Genomic DNA, 23,607 nt, shown 5'->3' with positions numbered 1-23,607 from the left:
TTTTGCTAATGGCCAGATTCAATTACTTGTCATCTGTTGATTAAAAAGTGCATTGAAACTGTCAAGCAAATAAAAATGTGTTTGTTTTTCAATAACTCTCTTCCTAAACACTAAAATTTTGCATGACCCAAACAGGAATAGGAAGTAAAGACAGATTTGTTCAAGGATGTGTGAAGGAATTTGAACGAGCCTGATTTTTGTATGGCATACGTTCACAAAAGTTTAGATTCAATATCTTGAATGGAAAGTTTTTGAGGTCGTTCCAATCGATGCTAACTTCATCTATTTACCTCATTTAATCATTAAAGCAGATACATTTAGCCTGAATTATTCCAATTTTAATTTTATATATTTTGCCTTCCCAAGATTTCTGTTAGCTGATGGCTTTCGTTTTAAAGCTTTTGTTATTTAGTGACTATTTGTCAATTGTAAATTATTGTAGAAAATCGTATAAAACGGAATACGCGTTGTCATAAATCATTCAATGGGAATCCCAAATACAAATTCTGTGCATGCAAATCAATTGCTCAATTGTTTCAATTGAAGCGCAGTCAATACAATAAAATATATGCCCATCCAATTCCTAGACCTGACACGCTGCTCATCCAGGGCGAAGCAGGCACAACAAACAAGTTGCTGCCCATAAATAAATATCGTATAAGCCCAGTGGAGCCCTTCGTTAAAAAAAGAGTCGGAAAAATAAAGGCGAAACAATAATCGCACATAGAATATAAATTTCTGTGTGCCGTAACACAATAAACTTAATTTGCAAATTCAATTTAAATAATACCACACAGTGAGCCTTGCTAAAAAAAATACATATATTTCCACACATGAGTCTGTCGCCTAAATTTGTATGTATATTCATGTATATTGGGACTATATCGCGAATCTGCAGTTGGTCGTTTTTAATATAAAACCGCAGCAAATTCAATTGTCTGGATTTAGTTTTGTGCAAGCTGTTTTTGTTTTGCTTGCGCGTAGGATTAAATTTGTTTAAATGGAAAAATAGTTGAGAATTGGAATTGTTGTCTCTGTGATAAACTCTTGAAAGGGGTTAAAATATATGAATACAGTTTACGTAGCAAAGGCATGTGCTAATGGCAAAGCACCATGTCATTTTTGCATCCTGAATGTATACATTTGGTACTCATGATAGTCTGTAGGGTGTCTCCCAATCGACCACTTTTGAATAAATATCTTTTATACCTTGAACCAAGGCAGAAGGAATCATTTCCGACCCCATAAAGTACATAAATTCTTGTACAGAACATCGAGCTGAGTGGACCAAGCCATGTCCGTTTGTTCTTATTATTTATATCTCCTCCCATTTCCATTGTATTGAACAGTTTTGATTTTGATACATGGTTTCATTTTAAGCTACCAACAGAAATTGTTAGAGCGTTACATCAAACTTGCTTTATAGTTATGATATTTAATCTAATCTAATGAATGTTTCACTCTTTATGTACTTCCTCTGACTAGAAATAATTTTTTGGCAGACTCATTTTTGAAAGTGTGTTTTCATGTTCCGTAATGAATTTTACTTGCTTTTATATAAAAAGAATATATGCTCTTAAAAATAAAACTCATACTTTTCCGATTTAAATTTTCCCAGTGTCTTGATTCATGTTCAAAAGACAATTTCATCCGGTATACCATGTAGAAACTTTTGCAGCTGCAAAAATTAAATTAAATTTAATGCTTGAATTATTTTAATTTCCTTTGGACGCCAACCGTGTCCAGCACAAACTAATAAACGACAAAGGCACGTACGCACCTCTGACGATAAACCTGCATGGCTTCAGCTGTTGCTGCAAATGATGGGGACGATTCAGTTGCTGCACTGGCTGCCACGATGGTGACACATGTGTTGGAATCTCCGTGGATTGCCCGGGCATAAATGGAACTGACAACTTGTCGCGTTGGATGTGCAGGGTAAGCGGAAATTAAAAAAGGCCAAGCTCAATATACCAGACATTGCTAAGATGCTTTCCATTTATAGGTGTTGTAAGAAATTGTGTTATAAATAACTTACGACTTTAAAAAATAAAATTAGTATTCAAATTAATATGCACAAGCATTGAATTCGCGCCGAGCTACCTTTAAAAGCATTATAGAAACGCACGGAATAAACTTGATTTGCTGTTGATACATTTATGTAAGTATTAATATTATATTATCTTACTCTAAGCTAAGCTTGTTAACAAGTATTATTGAATCATGTTGAGTCGATAAGAGCCCTTTAACAGCAGATTACAACACAATTTATCGTAAAGAGAATCAGGAACAGCAATAAATACTATCCGAAATCATTTATTTCAATATAAATAAAGACATGTGAATTGCTATAAGTACATAAGGGCGATATGTTCTAAGTTATCTTAGATCATTTTAAGGGTCGCATTGTCGGGTATGTTGAACACTCCAACTTATTTTGGGCTTTCCATTCTTTAGAGTTATCTTAATGCGACAAAATCAATTGCTACTGCCACCATATTGCATAGATCTTTAATTGTAAATCTCCACGGGTTTAGTTTTCGCTTATTCCATATTTTCTTCTTATTCCATATTCTGTAGCCAATGTGATTTATTTGTCAGATTAGTTTAATTTTCATTTAATTCAGTCACTTAGGTGATTTCAAATTCTCTTCACTATATTCGGCCATCCACACTATCACATGCTCAAGATTTGAATATTCAATGCAATATAAATACTTTTATATAAATCGGACAGATGAAACCAATGCTATTGCCAAAACATTTAGACGAACTGATCGAGACATTGCTTGCCTGGAAGTTCGATAAGCGTATTAATGTGCCGGAAGTAGACATCTTTAAGCTTTTACAGATTGCACGTGGTGTATTAATAGAGGAGCCAATGCTTCTGGAGATAGACGCCCCAGTAAATGTGCTGGGCGACATACACGGTCAGTACGGGGATATGCTCCGGTATTTTGACTCAGCAGGGCATCCACCGAAAGCGAGTTATCTCTTCCTTGGGGATTATGTTGATCGTGGCAAGCACTCTGTGGAGACGCTAACCCTATTATTGGCCTACAAGGTCAAATTCCCGTTTTCCATGTTTCTGTTGCGCGGAAATCACGAGTCGTCCAGCATCAATCAAGTTTACGGCTTCTTCGATGAGTGCAAGCGCCGCTTTACAGTGCGACTGTGGAGATGCTTTGTGGACACATACAATTGCATGCCCGTGGCGGCCATTATTGGTAGCAGGATATTCTGCTGTCATGGTGGCCTGAGTCCATTGCTGCATGATTTCAATGATATACGCAACCTGCCACGTCCGTGCGAGGTCAAGACAAATGGTTTGCTCTGCGATTTGCTCTGGGCCGATCCCGATCCGGCCGTCGTTGGGTGGGCCAAGAACTCACGGGGCGTAAGCTTCACTTTTGGCGCTGACATTGTCATACAGTTCATCTCTCGGTTTAAGCTCGATTTGGTCTGTCGCGCTCACCAAGTGGTCGAGGATGGTTATGAGTTTTTCGCCAAGCGCCAGCTTATAACCATCTTCTCTGCGGTCAACTACTGTGGCGAATATGACAACGCCGGCGCCATGATGTGCGTTGATGAACTTCTGAATATCACGCTGGTTGTGATGAAGCCGAAAAGACGCGAGGGCGATGTCAAATTCGCTCCCCTTGTGGAGAAAGCGCCAGAAATCATGAAAAAATAGATGGATACTGCTTGCTATAAGTGTTCTACAATTTTCAAAGGTCCGAATAGCTACATAGATGCTGGACGTGTTGGTCGATCAATAGAATGGACTATCCTGGCGACTTTATGAACTGTCCAAATGGAGTAAACCAATATGAAACGAGTGCTTAATGAAGCTCCCAACGAGTATAGAGATATTTGGCACTCATTACAGTTAGTACGTCGGCGAATCGGTCTGGATTGAAATCTTCGGAGTCGTCTCCGGCATGTGATCATAGAAGCTATACATCATCTTGTCAGAACTCTTCTTTTCAAATACATCAAAAACTTGCTTAAGTATTAAATACGTAAAAAAATATAAAAAACATTAAAAATACAAAAATACATAAATAAACGGATCGGATCAATGGTTAAAAGTGTTTTACACATGTTCTATCCAAATATTGATGAGATTATACGAACACTCGAGACCGGGCCTCGGCAACAGGAACGCACCATCAACCTGGCCAAGGGCGATATTCAGGCGGTATGCAGAATTGCACGCGAAACCTTTTTGAATGAGTCGATGTGCTTAGATATAAGTACACCTATCTGCGTTGTCGGTGATCTGCATGGTCAATTCGAGGATCTGTTGCGCATATTCCAGAACAAGGGGTCACCCCCGCATCAACGATATCTTTTTTTAGGCGATTATGTAGATAGAGGCAAAAACTCCGTAGAGACCTTGACGCTGCTGCTCAGCTATAAGGTTAAGTATCCGCAGACCGTCTATTTGCTGCGCGGCAATCACGAGAGCCCAGAGCTTAACATGACGTACGGGTTCTTCGATGAGTGCAAGCGGCGTTATTCCACGAAACTCTGGAAAAGCTTTGTGGACTGCTATTGCTGTATGCCAGTGGCGGCCATAATCTCGCATCGCGTCTTTTGCTGTCATGGGGGATTGAGTCCAAACTTGTCAAGTATCGACCAGATCAACAGTATTAAGCGACCCACTGAAATTCCGGAATCAGGCGTACTGTGCGATCTACTGTGGTCTGATCCAGATCGCAGCTATGGCTGGAATAAGAGCTCTCGCGGAGTCTCCTGGGTATTTGGTAGCGATGTTGTGGACAAGTTTTTGGCACGCAACGACTTCGATTTAATCTGCCGTGCGCATCAGGTTGTCGAGGATGGCTACGAGTTCTTTGCCAAGCGCCAGCTGGTCACCATTTTCTCGGCGCCCAACTATTGTGGCATTTTTGACAATGCTGGTGCCACCATGAACATCGATTGCAATATGATGATCAGTTTTGACATCTACCAAGGCAAGGTAATAAATAGATCATCCATTGCTGATGCGGACATCTCAGATGCTAATCGTTTAGCAAGCTCGATTACTGCGGCTTTTTCTCGCGGATCAAGCTAGAATAAATTAGAATTACGCGCGCTGATAGCAATTTAACATGGTATATATGTATATATATATATGTATATATAAATGTATTGGGACACTGAATAGTTGGGCGACGGTCAAAATTTGTAATATGAAAGGGTGTCATTAATAAAGCGAAAAGCCGAATTCCTTATTGTCTTATCAAAAACCAATAGTTGATTGCTTATATTTCATTTAAATTGCAAATTATATTATATTAACGTAAGTGCGTCGTCATGCTTTAGGACCTTGGCATTTTGAAATCGTGAAATGTTTTCCTTGACATATTATTGTTATCATTGTAAAATATGTTATTTTTGTGTCTAAATAAAAAAAAATAAATTTATAAAACACACAAAACTCACTTGAAATAGGCAAAGTGCTAAGATGGGCCCGCCGCATAATGTAAAGCTCAAAAACAATAACCCAGGCTCACCTATTTCGAGACGGAGTGAACAAGCTACAAGAAACTCTTTCCAATTGGAGGTAAAATTCACTTTAATCGAGATGATAGCCAAGCTTAGGTCGTTCCGGGCAAGCAAACAGCAGCGGGTTCCACTCTTCGAACAAGACCTAATCAATTTGTGTTACGTAGCGCGAGAGACCTTTCTGGATGATTCGATGTTATTATATTTGGATGCACCTCTGCGTGTTGTTGGCGATGTGCATGGACAGTTTGCGGATCTGCTGAGGATAATGGAACACTGCGGATTTCCGCCGCAAGTGAGCTATTTGTTTCTGGGCGATTACGTGGATCGTGGCAAAAATTCAGTGGAAACCATATCACTTTTACTGGCACTTAAGGTCAAGTATCCAAAAAATGTCTACTTGCTGCGTGGCAACCACGAGTCACAGTCTATAAACCGTGTCTACGGCTTTTTCGATGAGTGCAAGCGACGCTACACGATCAAGCTATGGAAAACGTTTGTCGATTGCTACAACTGTATGCCTGTGGCAGCCATTATATCCAAACGCATCTTTTGCTGCCACGGCGGCTTGAGCCAGAGGATGATGGATCTAAGCGATATTGAATCGTTGCCGCGACCCACTGATGTGCCGGAAGAGGGTCTCTTGTGCGATTTGTTGTGGAGTGATCCCGATCGCAAAGGCTTCGGCTATTCGCCCAGCGATCGTGGCGTCAGCTTTCTTTTTGGACGCGATGTGGTTGAGAAATTTTTACGTAAGTACGACTTTGACCTGATCTGTCGGGCCCATCAGGTGGTGGAAGATGGCTACGAGTTCTTCGCTAAGCGGCAACTCGTAACCATCTTCTCGGCACCTAACTACTGTGGCGTCTATGATAATGCGGGCGCCTCAATGGCCGTTGATAAGGATTTGGTTATTACGTTTGACGTGCTGCGTCCATCGGAGATCCGCAAGGGAAGCTTTCGCGGCAAAACATTTAAAATGCTGACGAATGCTGCTCAACAACTCAATCTTTAGTCAGAATGTGAACTGAGGTGGAGCCTGGCGGCATTTGTCAGTACTTATCGTCACGTCAACATTTGTACCATTTTATCGATACAAGTAGATGCTGCCCATTTTGTATGTTTCCAACCATTAACATTGTGTTACCTACTCAAATTCTCGTTGTATGCTGCACGAGTCGCATCCGCATCTGAGTTAAAGGCGGAGCTCGAAATGGCGGTGCAAGCAACGCAGTCGCAGCGTCTTTCAATAGTCGGTGAAGCAGCAAACATCGACCAAATTATATTGAACATTATTGACGTACGGCGAATCAAGCAACTGCATCTTACCGAGACGGACATTCGATCGCTCTGCCTTCGCTGTAGGGATGTCTTTCTTCAGCAGCCTATGTTGCTGGAGCTTTCAGCGCCGGTCAAGATATGCGGCGACTTACATGGCCAGTTTACGGATTTATTGAGGATGTTTGACTACGGCGGCTATCCACCCGCTTCAAACTATTTGTTCCTAGGCGACTATGTGGACCGTGGTAAGCAATCCATTGAGACGCTATGCCTGTTGCTGGCCTACAAGATCAAGTTCCCACAAAACTTCTTTGTTCTGCGTGGAAATCACGAAAGTGCTGGCATCAATCGCATCTATGGATTCTATGATGAGTGCAAGCGGCGTTATACCATCAAATTGTGGCGAACCTTTGTCGACTGTTATAACTGCATGCCGGTGGCTGCCATTGTGGATACGAAGATTTTCTGCTGTCATGGTGGGCTCAGTCCTGAGCTGAACAACATGACCCAAATAACTAAGCTACCGCGGCCTTGCGAGGTCCCAGACAAGGGTCTGCTCTGCGACTTACTCTGGGCCGATCCGGACGCCAAGATTATGGGCTGGAGCGATAATGATCGCGGAGTTAGTGTCACATTCGGTGCAGATACGGTGGGCAAGTTTGTGCATCGCTTTAAGTTTGATTTGATCTGTCGCGCTCATCAAGTGGTCGAGGATGGCTACGAGTTCTTTGCCAAGCGCCAGCTTATAACAATCTTCTCGGCCCCCAACTACTGCGGCGAGTTCGATAATGCAGGTGCTATGATGTCCGTCGATGAGACGCTTATGTGTTCGTTTTTTGTTCTGAAGCCGTCCAAGAAGTCGGGTCTACGCAAGGTGCAGACCAAGGCTTAACCTTTGTGAGCCGAAGGCAATATTGATGTGATGTGTTTTTGTGTGAGCTACAATTCGTATAAATTATTTTGTAAATATCTTTTGAATAGGATTTTTAATGTTAGTGGGGTGCTTCATATGGTTGAATAAGCAACACCTCGCAGCGATATTTACCTAATGCCTTTTATTTCTACTAAAACCTGGCCTTTGATTACGAAACAAATCCGCTATCCATTAGAGATGTAAAAAAAGGCGATGGGTTTTGGATAAATAAAGCAGCTGTGTAAACGACAGTTTTAAAATTGCTATAATTGCTGATATGCTAATTTGGGAAAGAGCATCAAAGAAGTTAGGTTCATAATGTTTTATTGGGAAATGTTGGTATGCAACAGGCAGATGGATACAACTTCGACCCCATAATGTGTATATATTCTTGATCAGATAATTATGCAGAGCATACGCAGAGCAAATGCGATAAACAATTTTCCCATTTTTAAAAACACATTTTGTATTTAAAAAGAAACATTACACACTAAAAGCAAACAAAATTGGGTCTCACCTTGATTGAATGCCAGACACTAGCTTGGTTAAAGTTACTGCAGCAGTTGGTTCACCATGTTGCATGCAACAGATTGGCCCGCCCTGTAACCCGTCAGCGTGCAACATCATTGCAATTCATTTTCCATTGCCTGGCACTTAAACATTTTAATCAAATGACAGAGCTGAAAATAATTTATTTGTTGCACATAATTTACAGCACACGAAGCGCTGGCGCTGGGTTGGCTGGCGGAGATGAGGTCCAGTTTTGGTTGCAAATGCGACGCTTTATTAAATTTGTTTGCTCTCTGCTGGCGCGGACATGAACAGAAAAGCACAAACAGGCTCTGCAGTTGCAGTGGCAGTCGCCAGCCGCCAGCCGCCAGTTGCCCATTTGGCAATTGCCGGCATTTGCAGTTGGTGAACTAATAGATTTTAAATGTGGCTGTCGCTGTCAGCAACTGAGTGGCGAGTGGCGAGGGGTGGGCAGTGTGCACTGGGCGGTGGCAGCAGCAACCACTTCTATAAACGGGGCTAAATAAATTGGTCAACAACAGCTGGGTTAACGGGCGGTTTGTTGTGACAGCTGCATGGAGTTATCAACTGTGATTGCGATTAAGGCTACAACACGGCAATGGCAGGCGCTGTGATCGATCATTTCATGAAATCAAAGATTGTTGGATATAGGTAAATTATAATTTTACACAGAGCGAAACATTGAGCTCAAGACAAGCATTTTTGTACGTGATTGGTAAATAGAAGCGCGAATTACGCTTGAACGTCTTAAACTTAGTAGAAATGGTACTTAAATTCAAATAGGTTGTAAATGGTCTTAGATTATAAGCACTATAGTCTATTAGTATTGTTGGAGGGTTCAGGGTATTCCTAATCGGGAACTGCAGACTAGAGTCTCTTGTTTAACTTAAATACTTATATTTTCCCTCCTGCAAATCTCAAAAGGGATAGTGTCAAAGCTTACAGTTTTAAAGTCTCTACTTGACAGCCTTAAAATCATAAACCCAATTATCAAAAATACGCTTTCAACCAATTTGATTGGTATACTGTGAACAAAGTATTATCAGAATAGTATCAGATTTGTCAAATTGTGGCTCATATTATCCTCTTAAATAATAAAAGAAGAGTACACACACGTATACACGAATTTTTACATTATTTGTTTACAACCAGGCTAGACACAGAGAAACGTCTGTGGCAAACTCTTGCAATTCCCAAAACTCCACTCGCATTGCCTTTAGGGGCTAGACGAAAAAATCTTGGGCGTCTGCCACGTCAATTTCGTGCTCGAATAAAGTTGAAAAGTGAAACTTGCCAACCGGTAACACTCCCCTTGCTTCTAAGGAGTTCTGAAGAAATTGCCAAACGCAGCCACTGGAAATAAAATGCAAATGAAAACTGCCGTAGTTTAAGATTTAACTCATCAAGGGCCTGAACAAAGCACAAATTGAAATTTGGGTATTGTCCAAATTGTAGAATAATAGGGCTCACATAAATGCGTTACTTGGGAGCACATAAGCTTCCCCCTAAACGAATTTTAGTTCAATTTGTCACTTTCTATTGCCATCAAGATTAGCTACAACTGACAATTTGTGTGGTCAACTGGCGGCACTCTATGAACTTATCGCAATTCGGATGAAAAGACCAAGAAAAATACTTGTCGCCTTGCCATTTGATTTGCTTTTAATTGCTGGACATGGCAATAAGCAATTACACTCAGATTTATGGATGGCAATTTAGTGAACAGCAATTTTATTCCAAATACAAAGCTACTGGGCAAAATCGCGATAGGATAAAGTAGCCTAAGATAAATCGTATGTGGCCATGAGTTACATAAAACATTGCTCTTTGATGGCTTTCACTATTTTAATATCTTGTCGTATTGCCCAAAGCTTCATTTCTGTCCTCAGGAAAAAAGAGGAGAAAAGCTCGGTCATTACAAAATAATTATATGAAATTGTAAGTCTGCAGCGCTAGCCGTCTCTAAAAGCTAGTAAGCTGAAATTTGCACTGTAGTTACCTTACTTTAAATCAACTAACGCTTGGATAAAGTATTGCAAATCTCCACCCGCAACTGTGGAAATTTGGTGTAAAAACGGTTGAAAGAAACATTTATGCTTACCATTCGATCAATTTTAAGCCCATTCGTTAAGATCTTTGGCACACTTCTAATCCCAATTCCCCTCAGACAACTTTGATTGTAATTTTTGTATATAACTGATTGACCCAAATCTGTTCGTTAATTATAATTTGAGTCCTGGGTTTTAAGTACGGATGAATCAATGTATCACAGGAGCTGTAAATGAGGGACAGTTAATCTTTAAAGTTGAATAAAAAGAAATCGACACGTTCAAAGCTGGGTAATATCCGCTGAAATTCATAAAAAAGTACTTAGTATTCGTACATGATTCTAAAATATTGTCGTTTTAATTTAAGCTTTTTCGTATAGAATATATTCTATGTACATCTATTAAACTATGAGCTATGGCAAGTTAGTGATAAGTGGATGGGAATCAGTTGCTACTACAGCCGCCAGCTGCTGGCTACCAGGCCGCAGAGGATCGTGAGTGCAATGCCAAAGCCACTGAGCGCAGCGGAGCCGTTGAACTTGACGGTGTTGCAGCCATCCGTGTTGCACACGTTGCAATGCTCCGCGTCATTGAGCTCACACTCAAGTTGGCTGCCGCAGCCGCGCCGTATGTAGTTGTCGGAGCCACGGGCAGAGACACAAGTGTCGTCGGCGGCATAGATGGGGCAAATGGCCAGATGATTTGGTTCTTCTTCGCAGTTGGAATTGGTCGAATCGCAAATGTGACACCTCCGCCGATTGGCCGGGAAGATGTCGACGTTACACTTTTCACCGGCGCAGCCGGCACAGGTGCCATTGGCCACACAGGCGGTGCCCTCGGTGCTGCTCAGACTGCTCAGGCAGCCACGAATGGTGTGTCCATTTTCAATTCGGGTGACGCAATCCGCCAAGGGGGCATGGCAAGTTTGCGTGCTGGTCACGTCAGTGGGCGACTGGGCACAGTCAGGCGTCTTGCTGGAGTCACAGGCCAGACAAACGTCACTGGAGGGCAGGCGACTCAGTTCGTTGCAGTCGTTGCTTGCGCATTCATGCAACAGATTCGAATCACGCCATTGCTCCAGATCGCTGCTGTTTTGGCTGCTCGCGCAACCCAAAAGCTCGATGGCACCGTCGTTGTACTTGGCGAAGCAGAAGTCGTCCTTTTCGTAGGCGACGCAGGATTGTGCATGGCTGGAGCTGCAGCCACTGCCGCCAGTGCAAACGTGGCAGCTCAAACGATCTGCCGGGAAGGGGAATGTGTTGCACTTTCCGTCCTCGCAGGCAGCGCAATTGTTGCCGCTCTCGTCACTGGTGCAGGCAGCACGATCGAATGCCTCCTTGTCGTCCAGACAGCTGCGTACCACATCCTTGCCCGCCAATGCCACCATACACTTGCCCGAACACTGGCGCGTGGCAAGGTCGACGCTCTGTGGATAGGTAATGCACTCAGTATCCGTTGCCGAGTTGCAGAAGACACAGCTCGTGTAATCAGCCAGGTTCCAGGCATCGTTGCATTCGTTTGACTTGCAAGTGAAGCATAGCTCGGGGTTCTGGCGACAGTAGAGATCCTCGTAGTCATCCACATCGTCGGCACAGCCGCGTCTGCGCACCGTGCTGCCGTCCAGGTCAAACACCGTCTTGCAATCCTGCTCAGCGTTCAGTGTACACTCCACGGCCGGGCCCAGGGAGCTGTGACAATGATCACCCTCGCAACTGTGACATTTCAAGGGTAAATCTTGGAATAAACCATGCTGACCATCATCCACACGATTGGCCAAATCAATTGAGTTGCACTTGCTGCCAACGCAGCTACGGCAGCTGCTGTAGTCGGTGGCGTTGCAGCCAATTGAGCTGCTGCAGCCACGCGTCGTTACATTGTCTTCCAGCCGGGTCTGGCAGGTTTCCGTATCGCTGAGCCAGGTACACACAGATGTTTGGGTGGGATTGGAAATGCAGCTGCTGTCGTCCGCCGAGCTGCAAGTGTAGCACTGCAGCCGATCAGCCGGGAAAATCTAGCGAGATGAAACGTTCGATTATTAACCTGCTCTCCGGCGACAAACTGAGACCCAGTGGAACGTACCTCGCGATTACAGCCATCCTCGGCACATACTTCGCAATTGGTATCGTTGCCTAGCAGACAGGCCGCAAACTCAGTCTGAGGCAAGTCAAACAGGCAGCCACGAATCGTTGCACCATCTGAAAAGTAAATATTAATATGCCACGTTCTATCAGACTAATTTTCAGACTTGCCATCTTCCAGCTTGGTCACACAGTGCGTATGCGGCAGTTGGTTGCATGTCTTAAAGCTGTCCACTGCCAGGGGATTGTTGACACATGTGGCATCCTCACGAGAGTCGCAGACGGCGCACTTGACGGGATTTTGGAGCTGGGGTGTGTTGCAGTTCTCGCCTTGGCAAACAGCAACGCGCTTTGTCTTGATCACACTTTCCAAATCTTGGTTGCGGAAAGAGCTCAGACAGCCCGCCTGTTTGATGCTGTTCTCCTCGTCGATCCACAAAAAGCAACTGTCGTTGGGCTTGTAAATTTTGCATTGCTTGGTGTTGGGCTCCTCGCAGTCTTCGTCCTCACAATGGTAGCAGCTTAGGCGATCCGCAGGCAAGGCTTGCACATTGCAGTCGTCTCCCGAGCAGGACACGCAATTGGCATCATCACCAGCAGAGCAGGACAATTGATCCTCCGGCTCCTTGTCATCTAAACAAGTGCGTATGAGATCCAAGCCAGCCTCGGAGCTGCCATAGAGCGCTGTCATGCAGTCGCCCTGGCATTGGCGACGCTTGTGTGCCGTGCTCGTCGGCTCCCACAAGCAGGATGTGTCCTTGAAGGAGTCACAGTATATGCAGCTCTTGTATTGTGATATCGAAGTTGCATTGTTGCAATTGTTGGACTTGCACAGCGGGCACTTGGCGGAGTTGGTGGCGCAGTAGCTGACGAGCTGCTCATCGTCTTCAATGGCATCTTGACAGCTACGACGGACCACCACACCGGCCTCATCAAACACGGTTATACAATCCTGTTCGTTATTGTCCGCACAACGGTCAGAGCTGCTGCTGCTGCTGCTGGTCTCCTGGCAGTCAGCGCCCACGCAGCTGAGACAGGTTAGGGGCAGATCCTGCCACTTGCCGTGATTATCATCTGAAGCAGCAGCCAAATCAGCAACGTTGCAGCCATCGCCCTCGCAGATGACGCAGGTCTTGGAGTTGGGCTCACAGCTCAGCGAGCTTGCGCAGGCTCGATAAGTAATGCCGCCGCGCAGATTAGTCACACAGGTATCGCCAGCTGCATACACGGGGCAAACAGACAGGCTGTTGGGCGTCGACTCACAGTTTTCATCGCTTTCGGAGTTGCAAATATGGCACGAGGTGCGATCTGCGGGATACACCTCCTTGTTGCACGAGTCGCCTAGGCAGGAATCACAGCCTGTGGCGGTGCCATTGTAGCAGCCTAGGAACTCATCCTCCTCCAAGCTGGACAGGCAACCACGCTCCGTGGACCCGTCATCTAGCACACGTGAATAGCATTCGGGCAGACCCGTTAACAGGCAGCTGGTGGCGCTGCTCACACTGCCAGGCTGCACAGCGCAATTGCGATCTGTGCGCGAACTGCACAAGAGACAGCTCTGGGGTTCGAGCAGCGAATCCAACGTGTTGCAATCCTTCTCCGCGCATGTCAGCAATCGCTTCGAGCGCTGCAGCAAGTAAATCTCCTCATGACTGTATTCACTGAGACAGCCCTGGGCAATGACGGAGCGCTGCTCATCGAACTCTAGGTAGCACTCATCTGTCTCGCGATAGTTGGCACAACTGGCCGGCTGTCCGTCCTGGCATTCATCGCCGCGACAGCTCACGCAGCTGTGGCGTGTGGTTAACAGATCCCCATTGTTACACTTCTCACTCTCGCAGCTGGCACAAAATTTGTTGGCGTCCGTGCCGCAGGTCTGGCGATCCTCCTCCTCCAAGTCATCGAAACAGTTGCGTACTAGGGCGTAGCTGGGATCGGTAGTTTCACCGAAGAGTGGCCGGAACGCGGACATGCAACTCTGGTGACAGGGACGAGTCCGGTTGATCGCTGTGGCATCTCGTACACAGTCCGGATTCACGCTGGAATCGCACACCAAGCACTCTACATAGTTCTTGAGACTGTCGGCCACATTGCAGCCATTGGAATTGCAGCGCGGACAATTGTCGGGCTGCTCATCACAGTAGCTGGACGTGGTCGACTCCAATGCGCTGCTACAACCACGCGCAGTCACGGAATCGCCGGTCGCATCAAAGACCGTAACGCAATTGTCGCTGCCCTCGCACTTTTCCAATTGGCCGCCGCCGGAGGTGCATTCGGAGGCACTGGCGCAGGTTAGGCAGCTGATGGGTGGCTCTTGCCAAATGCCCGGCGAGCCGTGGATATTCAGGCGCTCCAAGTCGATTGTGTTGCAGGAATTGTCACTGCTGCAGACGCGGCAGGTGCTGGTATTGTTGGGATCCGTGCAGCTCAAGCTGGAGCTACAGCCGCGATAGGTGACATCGTTCTTCAACGTGGTCACACAAGTGTCCTCGGCATCATAAACAGGGCACACTGCACTGCTGCTGGGAGAGGATGAGCATTCGGGCGTAGTCGTAGAGTCGCACTGATGGCAACGACGACGATCCGCTGGGAAAACGCTGAGTCCATTGCAGCTGGTACCGGTGCACACCTCGCACTTCTCCGAGGTGCCCATTATGCATTCGTAAAAGTCACTGCTCTCCAAGTTAGACACGCAGCCACGCGTTGTTGTGCCCGCCGCGTCAATATGCGTGACACACTGGGTGTAGGGCAAAATGGAACAGATGCCGGTGGACTCCAATTGGTTGGGATTGGTAGCACAGCGCGGATCGGACAGAGAGTTGCACTGTAGACAGTTGTTAGCACCAGGTAAGATGTCGGGGTGGTTACAATTCTGGCCTTCACAGAGCAACAGACGCTGCTGGGCAACTAGCTCGTTGACGACCTGCGTCTCAAAGTCACTAGCACAGCCCATAGCGATGATGCTATTGCTGTCTAATGCAAGATAGCATTGGTCCTTCTCCTTGTAGGCGACGCACTTGGACTTAACCATGTCCTCACACAGGCTATCTGCGCAAGTGTAGCATTCTTGGGGCGTATCTACAATGTCGCCGCTATTGCACAGCGCTCCGGTGCAGGCCGAGCAACTGGCATGATTGCCAGCCGTACAGTTTTCACGGTCGGCCTCTTCCAGGTCGTCCAGGCAGCCGCGGGTGGGCAGCAGCGCCGAGTCCACTGCGGAACTGCGCGGATACAAGCCAGTCATGCACTGGCCCTGACACTTGCGTGTCTTCGTGGGCGTCTCCCAGCCGCAGCTGGTCTCCTGCTCGGCATCGCATTGGTAGCACTCTACATAGGATGTCAAGCTGTTGGCATTGTTGCAGCTGTTCGACTTGCATTGCAAGCAATTGTCGGCATTGGCCTCGCAATAGGTGGCATGTTCCGTCAGGACAGAGTCGCTGCAGCCGCGAGCTATCACATTGCCCGCCTCATTGAATACAGTGGAGCAGAGCTGCTTGTTGTTGCCCTCACAGGTGGTTGGTGCTGTGACGCTGGCGCAGCTCTCTTGGTCTGAGCACACCAGACAGCTCAGTGGCAAGTCCTGCCACTTGCCCGGCTCACCCACGTAGTTGCCTGCCAAATCGACCACGTTGCAGTTGTCGTCCTCGCAGACGCGGCAACTCGCCACTTGGCTGGCATCGCAGTAGATCTCCGACTGGCAGCCGCGGCGAGTGCGTCCCTTCTCTAAACTGGTTACGCACACATCGCCTGCCTCATAGTAAGGACAATAGCTGGCATAGGCTGCTGGGCTCTTTTCGCAGTTATCGTCGTTATTGGAGTCGCAGCGCAAACAGCTCTGCCAGTCCGCGGGATACACTCCCTTGTTGCAATTATTTTCATCGCAAATCTGGCAAGTGGAGTTCGTATTGCTGATGCAATCCTCAAAGAGTTCATCGTCCGTGTCCATGAGGCAGCCACGGTGCAAAACACCATCTATTGGTAAGAAGAATACATGGTGCATTAAGCTTTAAAACTAAAACTGCAACCTCGTATAGATCTAGTCAACCTATAATATTTGCATTTTGAATATTGGGTTATCGAAAAAGTCGATTTATACATTTCGTTTGAAAGGCTTCTAAAACTAGAGCTGCCCTCTCGATGATATCTCGTTTAAATTGGTAAAACTATACAGGAAAATGTATAAACTGAAAACTAAACATTTTTAAAAAGGTTTGTAATTGCTTCATTTTCACGTCATAGATTTGCCGTATTAGGAAATAAAGCGTTTTTATATTCGCCCATTGTTCATAAAGGAGCGATATGTTAAAAAAGAGACCGACTTTAAAAGCTTATATAGCTATGTATATCACGTTAGTTCAGCTTAGTCGAGATATCTTGAAAAATGGAAACTTTTCGAGGCATTATTATTTTTTGACTGATTCTTTTTATAGAAGCTTATGATGTAGTAGTTGTCTGCTGGTAAGATTTTGCTTATGTGTTATGAGAATGGTAAAACTTGTTAATACTTAGTTAGCCCAAGAATTTATGAAAAAAGTAAAAAGTTTCTATTCTAAAATTTAATTTCGACTAATCATTCCTATGACAGCTATATGGTAGTGCGATCAGGCCTATTCCGAGAATATTTTGCATAGAAACAGACAACTGTTGATACTTATCAAGAATTCATATACCTTACGGGGTCGGAGGCGTGTCTGTCTATTGCAAATTGAAAAACTAAAAACATGTGACAAAATTAACCCCTGCACGGATAAAATGACAAGTCAAGGGTGGCTGCTACTTACCATCGGAGATGTGAGAGTAGCACTGCGGATAAAGGTAATGTTGACAGACGGCAGCGGGGCTGGAATCGCCAGCAATGCAGTTGGCGTCATCCGTGGAGTTACAAACATTGCAGGAAACACCGTCCAAATTCAGAACATCCTTGACATTGCAGTTTTCGCCGCTGCAGAGATGCAAGTCGCGTCGATTAGCTTGGAGGAAGGACCTCTCCAGATCACTGGCACAGCCCATACTCTCGATACTGAGGTCGCCGACATGAATGTAGCATTGATCGTCGGTCCGATATGAGGTACAAATTCGGGAGCTCACTTGATCGCATTGCTCATCGTCGCAGTAGTTGCAGCTCAAGCGATTCTCCGGCACTTCGTCCTTATTACAGGCGGCACTGCTGCAGGCAACACAGTTCTCCAAGCTGCCAGCTGCACAAGCCGTACGATCGTCATAGTCCAGATCGTCCAGACAGCCGCGCGCCATCTCCAACGGTGAGTCCAGTTCGGATCGGTTGCGTGGATAGAGTCCTGTGAAGCAGCTGCCCTGGCAGGAGACTTTGCGTGCAATGTCGCCGACACTGCGTACACATTCGGCCTGATCGGTGCCATCGCACAAGAGGCAGTCCAAATAGCTGTCCAGCTCCTTAGCATTATTGCAGCCAGTTGACTTGCAGAACTTGCAACTGTCGGGCGTCTCATCGCAGTACTGCGTGAGGTCCGCATCGGCGTACAGCTCATCGGTACAGCCGCGCAGCACCACGGAACCGTTGCTGGCGAAGACTGTAGCACAGTTCTGGTTATTGTTGTTGGCACACTTTTGCAGCAGACCCAGACTTGAGCCTTGGCAGGCTGGACCCTCGCAGGCATAGCAATTAATTGGCGGTGTCACCCATTTACCCGGATAGCCGATACTCCAGATCTCTAGATCAACAACATTGCAATTGTCGCCGGCGCAGGAGCGGCAATACTGCTTATCCGAATCATCGCACTGGAATTCCGTCTGGCAGCCGCGATATGTGGCACCATTCACCAATTTAACGCTGCAGCCCTGGGCTTCATCATAGCGCGGGCACACGCTGGCGGCGTTGGGCGCTGAGCCGCAATTTGGATCGTCAACCGAGTTACAGCGTTGGCAGCGACGGCGATCAGCCGGGTAGATGTCCGTGTTGCACAGGGCGCCTTCGCACACCTCACAGTTGCCTTCGCCTTTCAAGCACGCCCTTAGCTGAGTGGTAGCCAAGCTGCTTACACAGCCGCGCTGCGTGGAGTTATCTGAAATGAGGGAAGCCAAGTATTAAGAATTCATTCAGAAACTGTATACTATGGGGATCTCATCCAAATAGTTGGACTCACCAGAGAGCACACGCGTCATGCAGCCAGTGTTTGGCAGCACGCTGCATGTATCGATTTGTGTGATTTTGCTCGGGTCGACGGCACAATTTTCGTCATCAAGGGAAGAGCAGGTGGTGCATTCGTTGGGCTTTGGAATATTTTCAAAGGAATTGCAGTTGTTCTCATCGCAGTAGACCAAGTACTCCAGATTTTTATCAACAAAGTCTTCTTCAAGCTCGGACAGACAGCCGAGAGCCGTAACCGAAGCCGTGTCATCAAACAGCATGTAACAGCGATCCGTGGGACTATAGTTGAGGCAAGCAGCCATGTCTGGATCCTCGCAGTCTTCACTGCCATTGCAGATGTAACAGCTGAGCGTACTAAGGATGAGATCATTCGCATTGCAGGCATCGCCCGTGCAGGCCAGGCACTCATTGTCGGCGCCTGTGGCACAGCGTTCTTGATCCTCGGGATCCTTGTCGTCCAAGCAGCCACGCACCAGCTCATAAACATTGGTTCCATTTTGTGGTCTATACGCCGTCATGCACTGACCATTGCACTGACGCCTAGCAGTCACAGCTGTGGGATTCCTGACGCAGTCGCTATTCTGGCTGGCATCACAGTAAATGCACTCTGTGTAGCTGTCCAGCGAGGTGGCACTGTTGCAGCTATTTGAGTTGCAGTTGTGGCACTTGCCGGTATTGGCATCACAATAGGCGCTGAAGGAGGTCTCCACGACATTGCTGCAGCCACGTGCATTGACCGTGCCCGCTGAGTCAAATACTGTAATGCAGTATTCATCGTTGCCGGCACAGGCAATCTCCTCCAGACTGCTGGCTGCGCATGTCGTGGTGTCATTGCAGCTCAGACAGCTCAGCGGCAGCTCCTGAGCCCACTGCCCAGGCTGGCCATCGGCGCGTCGTCGCAAATTGTCCGTATTGCAGTTGTTGCCCACACAGCGCTGGCAGCTCTTACCATCACTGCTTATGCAGTCCAAGCTGTCGCCGCAGCCACGGACTGTGTTGCCGTTCAGGTCGAGGGTGGTCACACATGTTTGATCCACGGAATGCTTCACGCAAACGGTGGCAGCATTGGGCGCCACTTCGCAATTGCCATCAACACTGGAGTCGCAGACGTGGCAGGTTAGGCGTTCCAAAGGTTGCAGCTATAGAAGAAACACATATTATTATTGTCCCATAATTAGAATCAAAGAAAAATCTTCGTAAACATTCCCAAGCTGAGCCCCAACCGATTCATATTAGAAATATTGTTTTCGGTGGAGAAACATTTTTAGGATATTGATAGAAGGCCAATAAATAACACAAAGCAGATATATTCTTTTAAAGAAATAATCATTCGAAAATCCCCAAATTATGAAAGGTTTTTTGTCTTCAATTAGAATTATCTATCTCAATTAATCTCTTATATCAAGCAAATTAGATTATTTGAAAAACTAATTGTGACAAAATATGTGATATGCACAAAAGCTGGCTTCGCTAAGTTACTATTTGCATTCGGGAACGCATCAATTTTCGATCTATTTGAATTGCTTGGAATTGGTTGTGTGAATTTCTAAGTAGTCAAGCAGTTTTGAATAAATTCAAATTTTTTCAAATTTCTGGCAGCTGTCAGTTCGAAAGGTGGTCAAACTAACGTGATTAAAATTTTTTAGTTGCACATGAGAAAAAAAGTGAGCGAAGCGTTAATAATAGGGATAGTATTTAATTTAATAGTTATATGCAGATATGCTCTTACTTCGACATTGCAGGCATCGCCCGTGCAGGTGACGCATTTGGTTGCATTGTTGCCGACCAGGCAATCCATATAATCCTCCTCGTCCAGTGTGCTAAGACAGCCGCGTTCTGTGTGACCATCGTCTCGCAGTAGCGCATAGCAATCAGTGTTTAAAGGATGGGAGCATCCCGTTTCAGAGACTGACAGAGCCGGATCAATGGCACAGTAGATGTCGGTGCGGGAATTGCAAAGCTTACAGGTTTGGGGAGTGGGCAGTGCGGAAATTAGATTGCAGTTCTCGCCGGAGCACGTCCAGATACGCTTTTCGCGCTGCAAGAGCGCGGCATCGCTCACATTGTACTGACTGAGGCAACCTAGCTCGGCTATTTCGGCGGTCTCGTCAAGCTGTATGAAGCACTGCTCTTGGCCGCTGGCGGCGACAGAGCGGCACGTTTTAGAGTCCGGCTTGTCGCAGTTGCCATCCGTACAAACGTTGCAGCTGCCGCGCACGCCCATCTCCACGGTGTTGCACTTGGCCGAGCTGCAGGCCACACAACTGCTCATTGTACCTTCTGCGCAGGCCTCGCGGTCATCCAAGTCCAGATCGTCCAGACAAGTGCGCACTATCTCCAACGGTGCGCCCGCGTCGCTGGTGCGAGGATACAGCGCAGTGATGCACTGCTCATTGCAGCGCCGTGTCTCCGTGACCAGCTCGATGTCGATGACACAGTGCTCATCATCTTGAGCGTCGCACACCACACAGTCGATAAGACTGGTGTTGGTCTTCAGATTGTTGCAGCCACTGGAGCGGCACTCGTAGCAGTTGGCATCCGTCTCACTGCACGTTGCCGCCAGATCGTCGCTGCAGCCACGTTGAATGACCGATCCGCTGCTGTCGAAGACCGCCACGCAGCTCTGTGCATCGTTGCCATCGCATTTCTGTAGTTGGCCTGAGCCGGCCGAGCACTCCTCTAAACTGGAGCAGGTATAACAATTTATTGGACCCGTGTGCCAATTGTGTGTCCAAGCATCTGCAGAAACATAACAGAAATGTGTGTTTGTTTTATTTTGTACAGTTTGGTAATTTAAGCACATTTGCAAAACCTTTAAAATATTTACTGACTAAAACCGCAACTTGCTAAATATATTAAAAATACCTACCTCTTACATCAAAATTACTAATTAATTATTTAATGTAGCTTGGAGACCTTCTTAATTTTTATTAACTATTTGCTGGGGTTCTAGATTGAGACCTCAAATTTATTTCTAACTTTATGTCGGAGAGCGCAGTTAACTAACAAAAGAAAAGCCATGAAGAAGACTACCGGAGAGCAGTTTAAATATATGGGTTAAAGAAAAAGAAAACAGCTTGTTTGCATAAATTCTAAGTCTAGATCACACGACATCTAATCCGCCAATTTTATTATTTTACTTTATTTTTCTTACTAGATTTTGTGAGTTTTGTCTCTTTATTTGCGTTTAACATTTTCTCGTTAGTATAAAGTTTGTGAATATATTTGCAAAAAAATATAAAGACTAGTGGGGAAATTCAGGGGAATAACATTTTTTTTTTTTTTTTTGTATAAGATAGATAGCTTACGCAACACGCAACACTGAAGATTTTTTTTATACACCATCAGCGTGGCAACCAAGTCCGCACATGTACATACACATTCTCACAGTTGCCAATTTAGCGGCTATTTCTTTCGGCGAAACATGCCCTCTGGTTGTTTATAGCCGGCAATCCAATTGCTTTATCGTTTTACCGCATACGACCGAACGTACATCGGTTATTGGTGGAGATAGCAAATGCTTATATAAGTGCAATTTGTATATAAAAATACTTAGAAAACTTTGTACACGACTTTTGAAGGCAAGGTTAAAGTAAAAGTTAACGATGATGCAAATAAAGGTAAAAGACTGTATGTTTATTTTTGATTTTCAATAATATTAAGAGTTGTTAGCGCCTCTTCAAATACATTTTAAGCAACGACCACGAAATTCCCCATTCTTTAATCTTAATCTCTTTCAACAGTCGATAGATAGTTCTTTTAAAGCTAATCAATTTGTAGAAATCATGGCTGCCCAAATACAAACTAGCACCTGCGATAAGCAAGGTCAACAGCTATAGTCAAAGTCCGAAAGAACTGTTCCCAAACTGTTTATACACTAAATCTTTAAAAATCCGTTCAATTTGGATAATCATAGATCATAGATCAGAGATTATAGAAATATATTTAAAAATAGTTTTGATGTCATCATTTTTCAAGAGAACACTTCAAATACATAGTTGCAATGGATAAGTTATTGTTATCTGATAAATTAGAGTCTTCGCGTCGCACATTCTTTTAGATTCTCTTAAAGTTGTTAGTTTAGCATACAAAACTCAATAAGGCAACAGGCTGACGGAATTATTAGTAGTTGAGTTGATCATTTTATCCATTTCGCAGCTATTAAATAATATTAGAAATATTACATTTGATCGAAGACGTTTTATTTTTCATTCTAGACAACCATATTTTAATAATGGTTACTACAAAGAATGGGCCTGAGAAGACAATACGATATTAACACAAAAGGAAGCGTTACAATCTCCCGACTGGAGCATCTAAAAATTTATACTTTCACATATATCATATCCATATTGTAGAAAGTAAATTATCCAACATATAATATTTATTGTGATTGGGTTTAATTTATATATCCGAAGAATAAAGCTTTTCAATAGATACACACAGTACGGGAATAAACAATATTATTAACTTTAAGCGAACATTGTCATCCTTTTTTTAGTTCGTGAAATTTATTCGTGAAATTTATAAACTTGCAGTGGACTATATAATCCATAGATAACACTCATAATATGATTTAAAATTCATAATGCACTTTGGAATAATATATAGGGGTACACTAGCTAAATCTCGTCCTTTGAAATATGTCATAAAGGATATTTTGTTAAATTTGATAGTTATTTTTCAATTCCATTTATTTCTGCTTTAAATATTGATTTATCATTCGCGATATGTAGTCAATTATCAACACTTATGTAACAATAAATATTGTACATATGTAGCACCACACTTGAATTAGTATTATCCTTGCTAATTGACGTACCACTTGGATTATTGGCATGTAATAGCAGCAGTAGCAGGGCTACCCCTGTTGTGGTCAGTCTCATGATCGATGGGTTTTAACCGACGCGTATTAACAACAAACGTGGAATCGGGCGACTAATTTGGTGGCTAGGTTCGGAGCACCTTTTATAGATTTGCCAATCGTCCGTATCACTATGTGTTGAACCACACTTATAACCTTATATTAACGACTACGATTATACGATACTGTTGCCGAATGTCCGATAAAGCGAATTTCTGCTCGCCGTTATTTATAACACTGCCGGCCACCTT

General features: G+C 45.0%; 5 protein-coding genes across 5 annotated transcripts; 4 read left to right on the top strand and 1 right to left on the bottom strand.

Moving 5' to 3' along the window:
• The first annotated feature begins 2,600 nt into the window (after positions 1–2,600).
• On the top strand, positions 2,601–4,091 carry LOC135437752 (uncharacterized). The gene has a single exon (XM_064695812.1). The coding sequence runs from the start codon at positions 2,738–2,740 to the stop codon at positions 3,692–3,694; it is 957 nt and encodes a 318-aa protein (XP_064551882.1). The 5' UTR covers positions 2,601–2,737; the 3' UTR covers positions 3,695–4,091.
• On the top strand, positions 4,082–5,255 carry LOC135437750 (uncharacterized). The gene has a single exon (XM_064695810.1). It carries the CDS (start codon positions 4,082–4,084, stop codon positions 5,078–5,080), a length of 999 nt encoding a protein of 332 aa, XP_064551880.1. The 3' UTR covers positions 5,081–5,255.
• Positions 5,256–5,380: 125 nt separating this feature from the next.
• Positions 5,381–6,529, top strand: LOC135437749 (serine/threonine-protein phosphatase alpha-2 isoform-like). Its single transcript, XM_064695809.1, has one exon. The coding sequence runs from the start codon at positions 5,474–5,476 to the stop codon at positions 6,527–6,529; it is 1,056 nt and encodes a 351-aa protein (XP_064551879.1). The 5' UTR covers positions 5,381–5,473.
• Positions 6,530–6,558: 29 nt separating this feature from the next.
• LOC135437751 (serine/threonine-protein phosphatase alpha-2 isoform-like) lies at positions 6,559–7,766 on the top strand. Its single transcript, XM_064695811.1, has one exon. The coding sequence runs from the start codon at positions 6,728–6,730 to the stop codon at positions 7,685–7,687; it is 960 nt and encodes a 319-aa protein (XP_064551881.1). The 5' UTR covers positions 6,559–6,727; the 3' UTR covers positions 7,688–7,766.
• A 2,853-nt stretch (positions 7,767–10,619) lies between these two features.
• On the bottom strand, positions 10,620–23,520 carry LOC135437748 (uncharacterized). Its single transcript, XM_064695808.1, has 7 exons — positions 23,315–23,520; positions 20,222–21,231; positions 18,488–19,631; positions 17,147–18,406; positions 12,537–16,337; positions 12,367–12,482; positions 10,620–12,298 (listed from the first exon to the last, which is right to left on the bottom strand). The coding sequence occupies exons 1-7, from the start codon at positions 23,376–23,378 to the stop codon at positions 10,742–10,744; spliced, it is 8,952 nt and encodes a 2,983-aa protein (XP_064551878.1). The 5' UTR covers positions 23,379–23,520; the 3' UTR covers positions 10,620–10,741.
• Positions 23,521–23,607: the final 87 nt, after the last annotated feature.

This window comes from Drosophila montana, unplaced genomic scaffold (assembly GCF_035044405.1).
Source record: "Drosophila montana isolate Dmon_TW-CO22-7 unplaced genomic scaffold, ASM3504440v1 contig_3833_1, whole genome shotgun sequence".
Lineage (NCBI taxonomy): Eukaryota > Metazoa > Arthropoda > Insecta > Diptera > Drosophilidae > Drosophila > Drosophila montana.
This window is presented reverse-complemented; position numbering and strand designations above follow the sequence as displayed.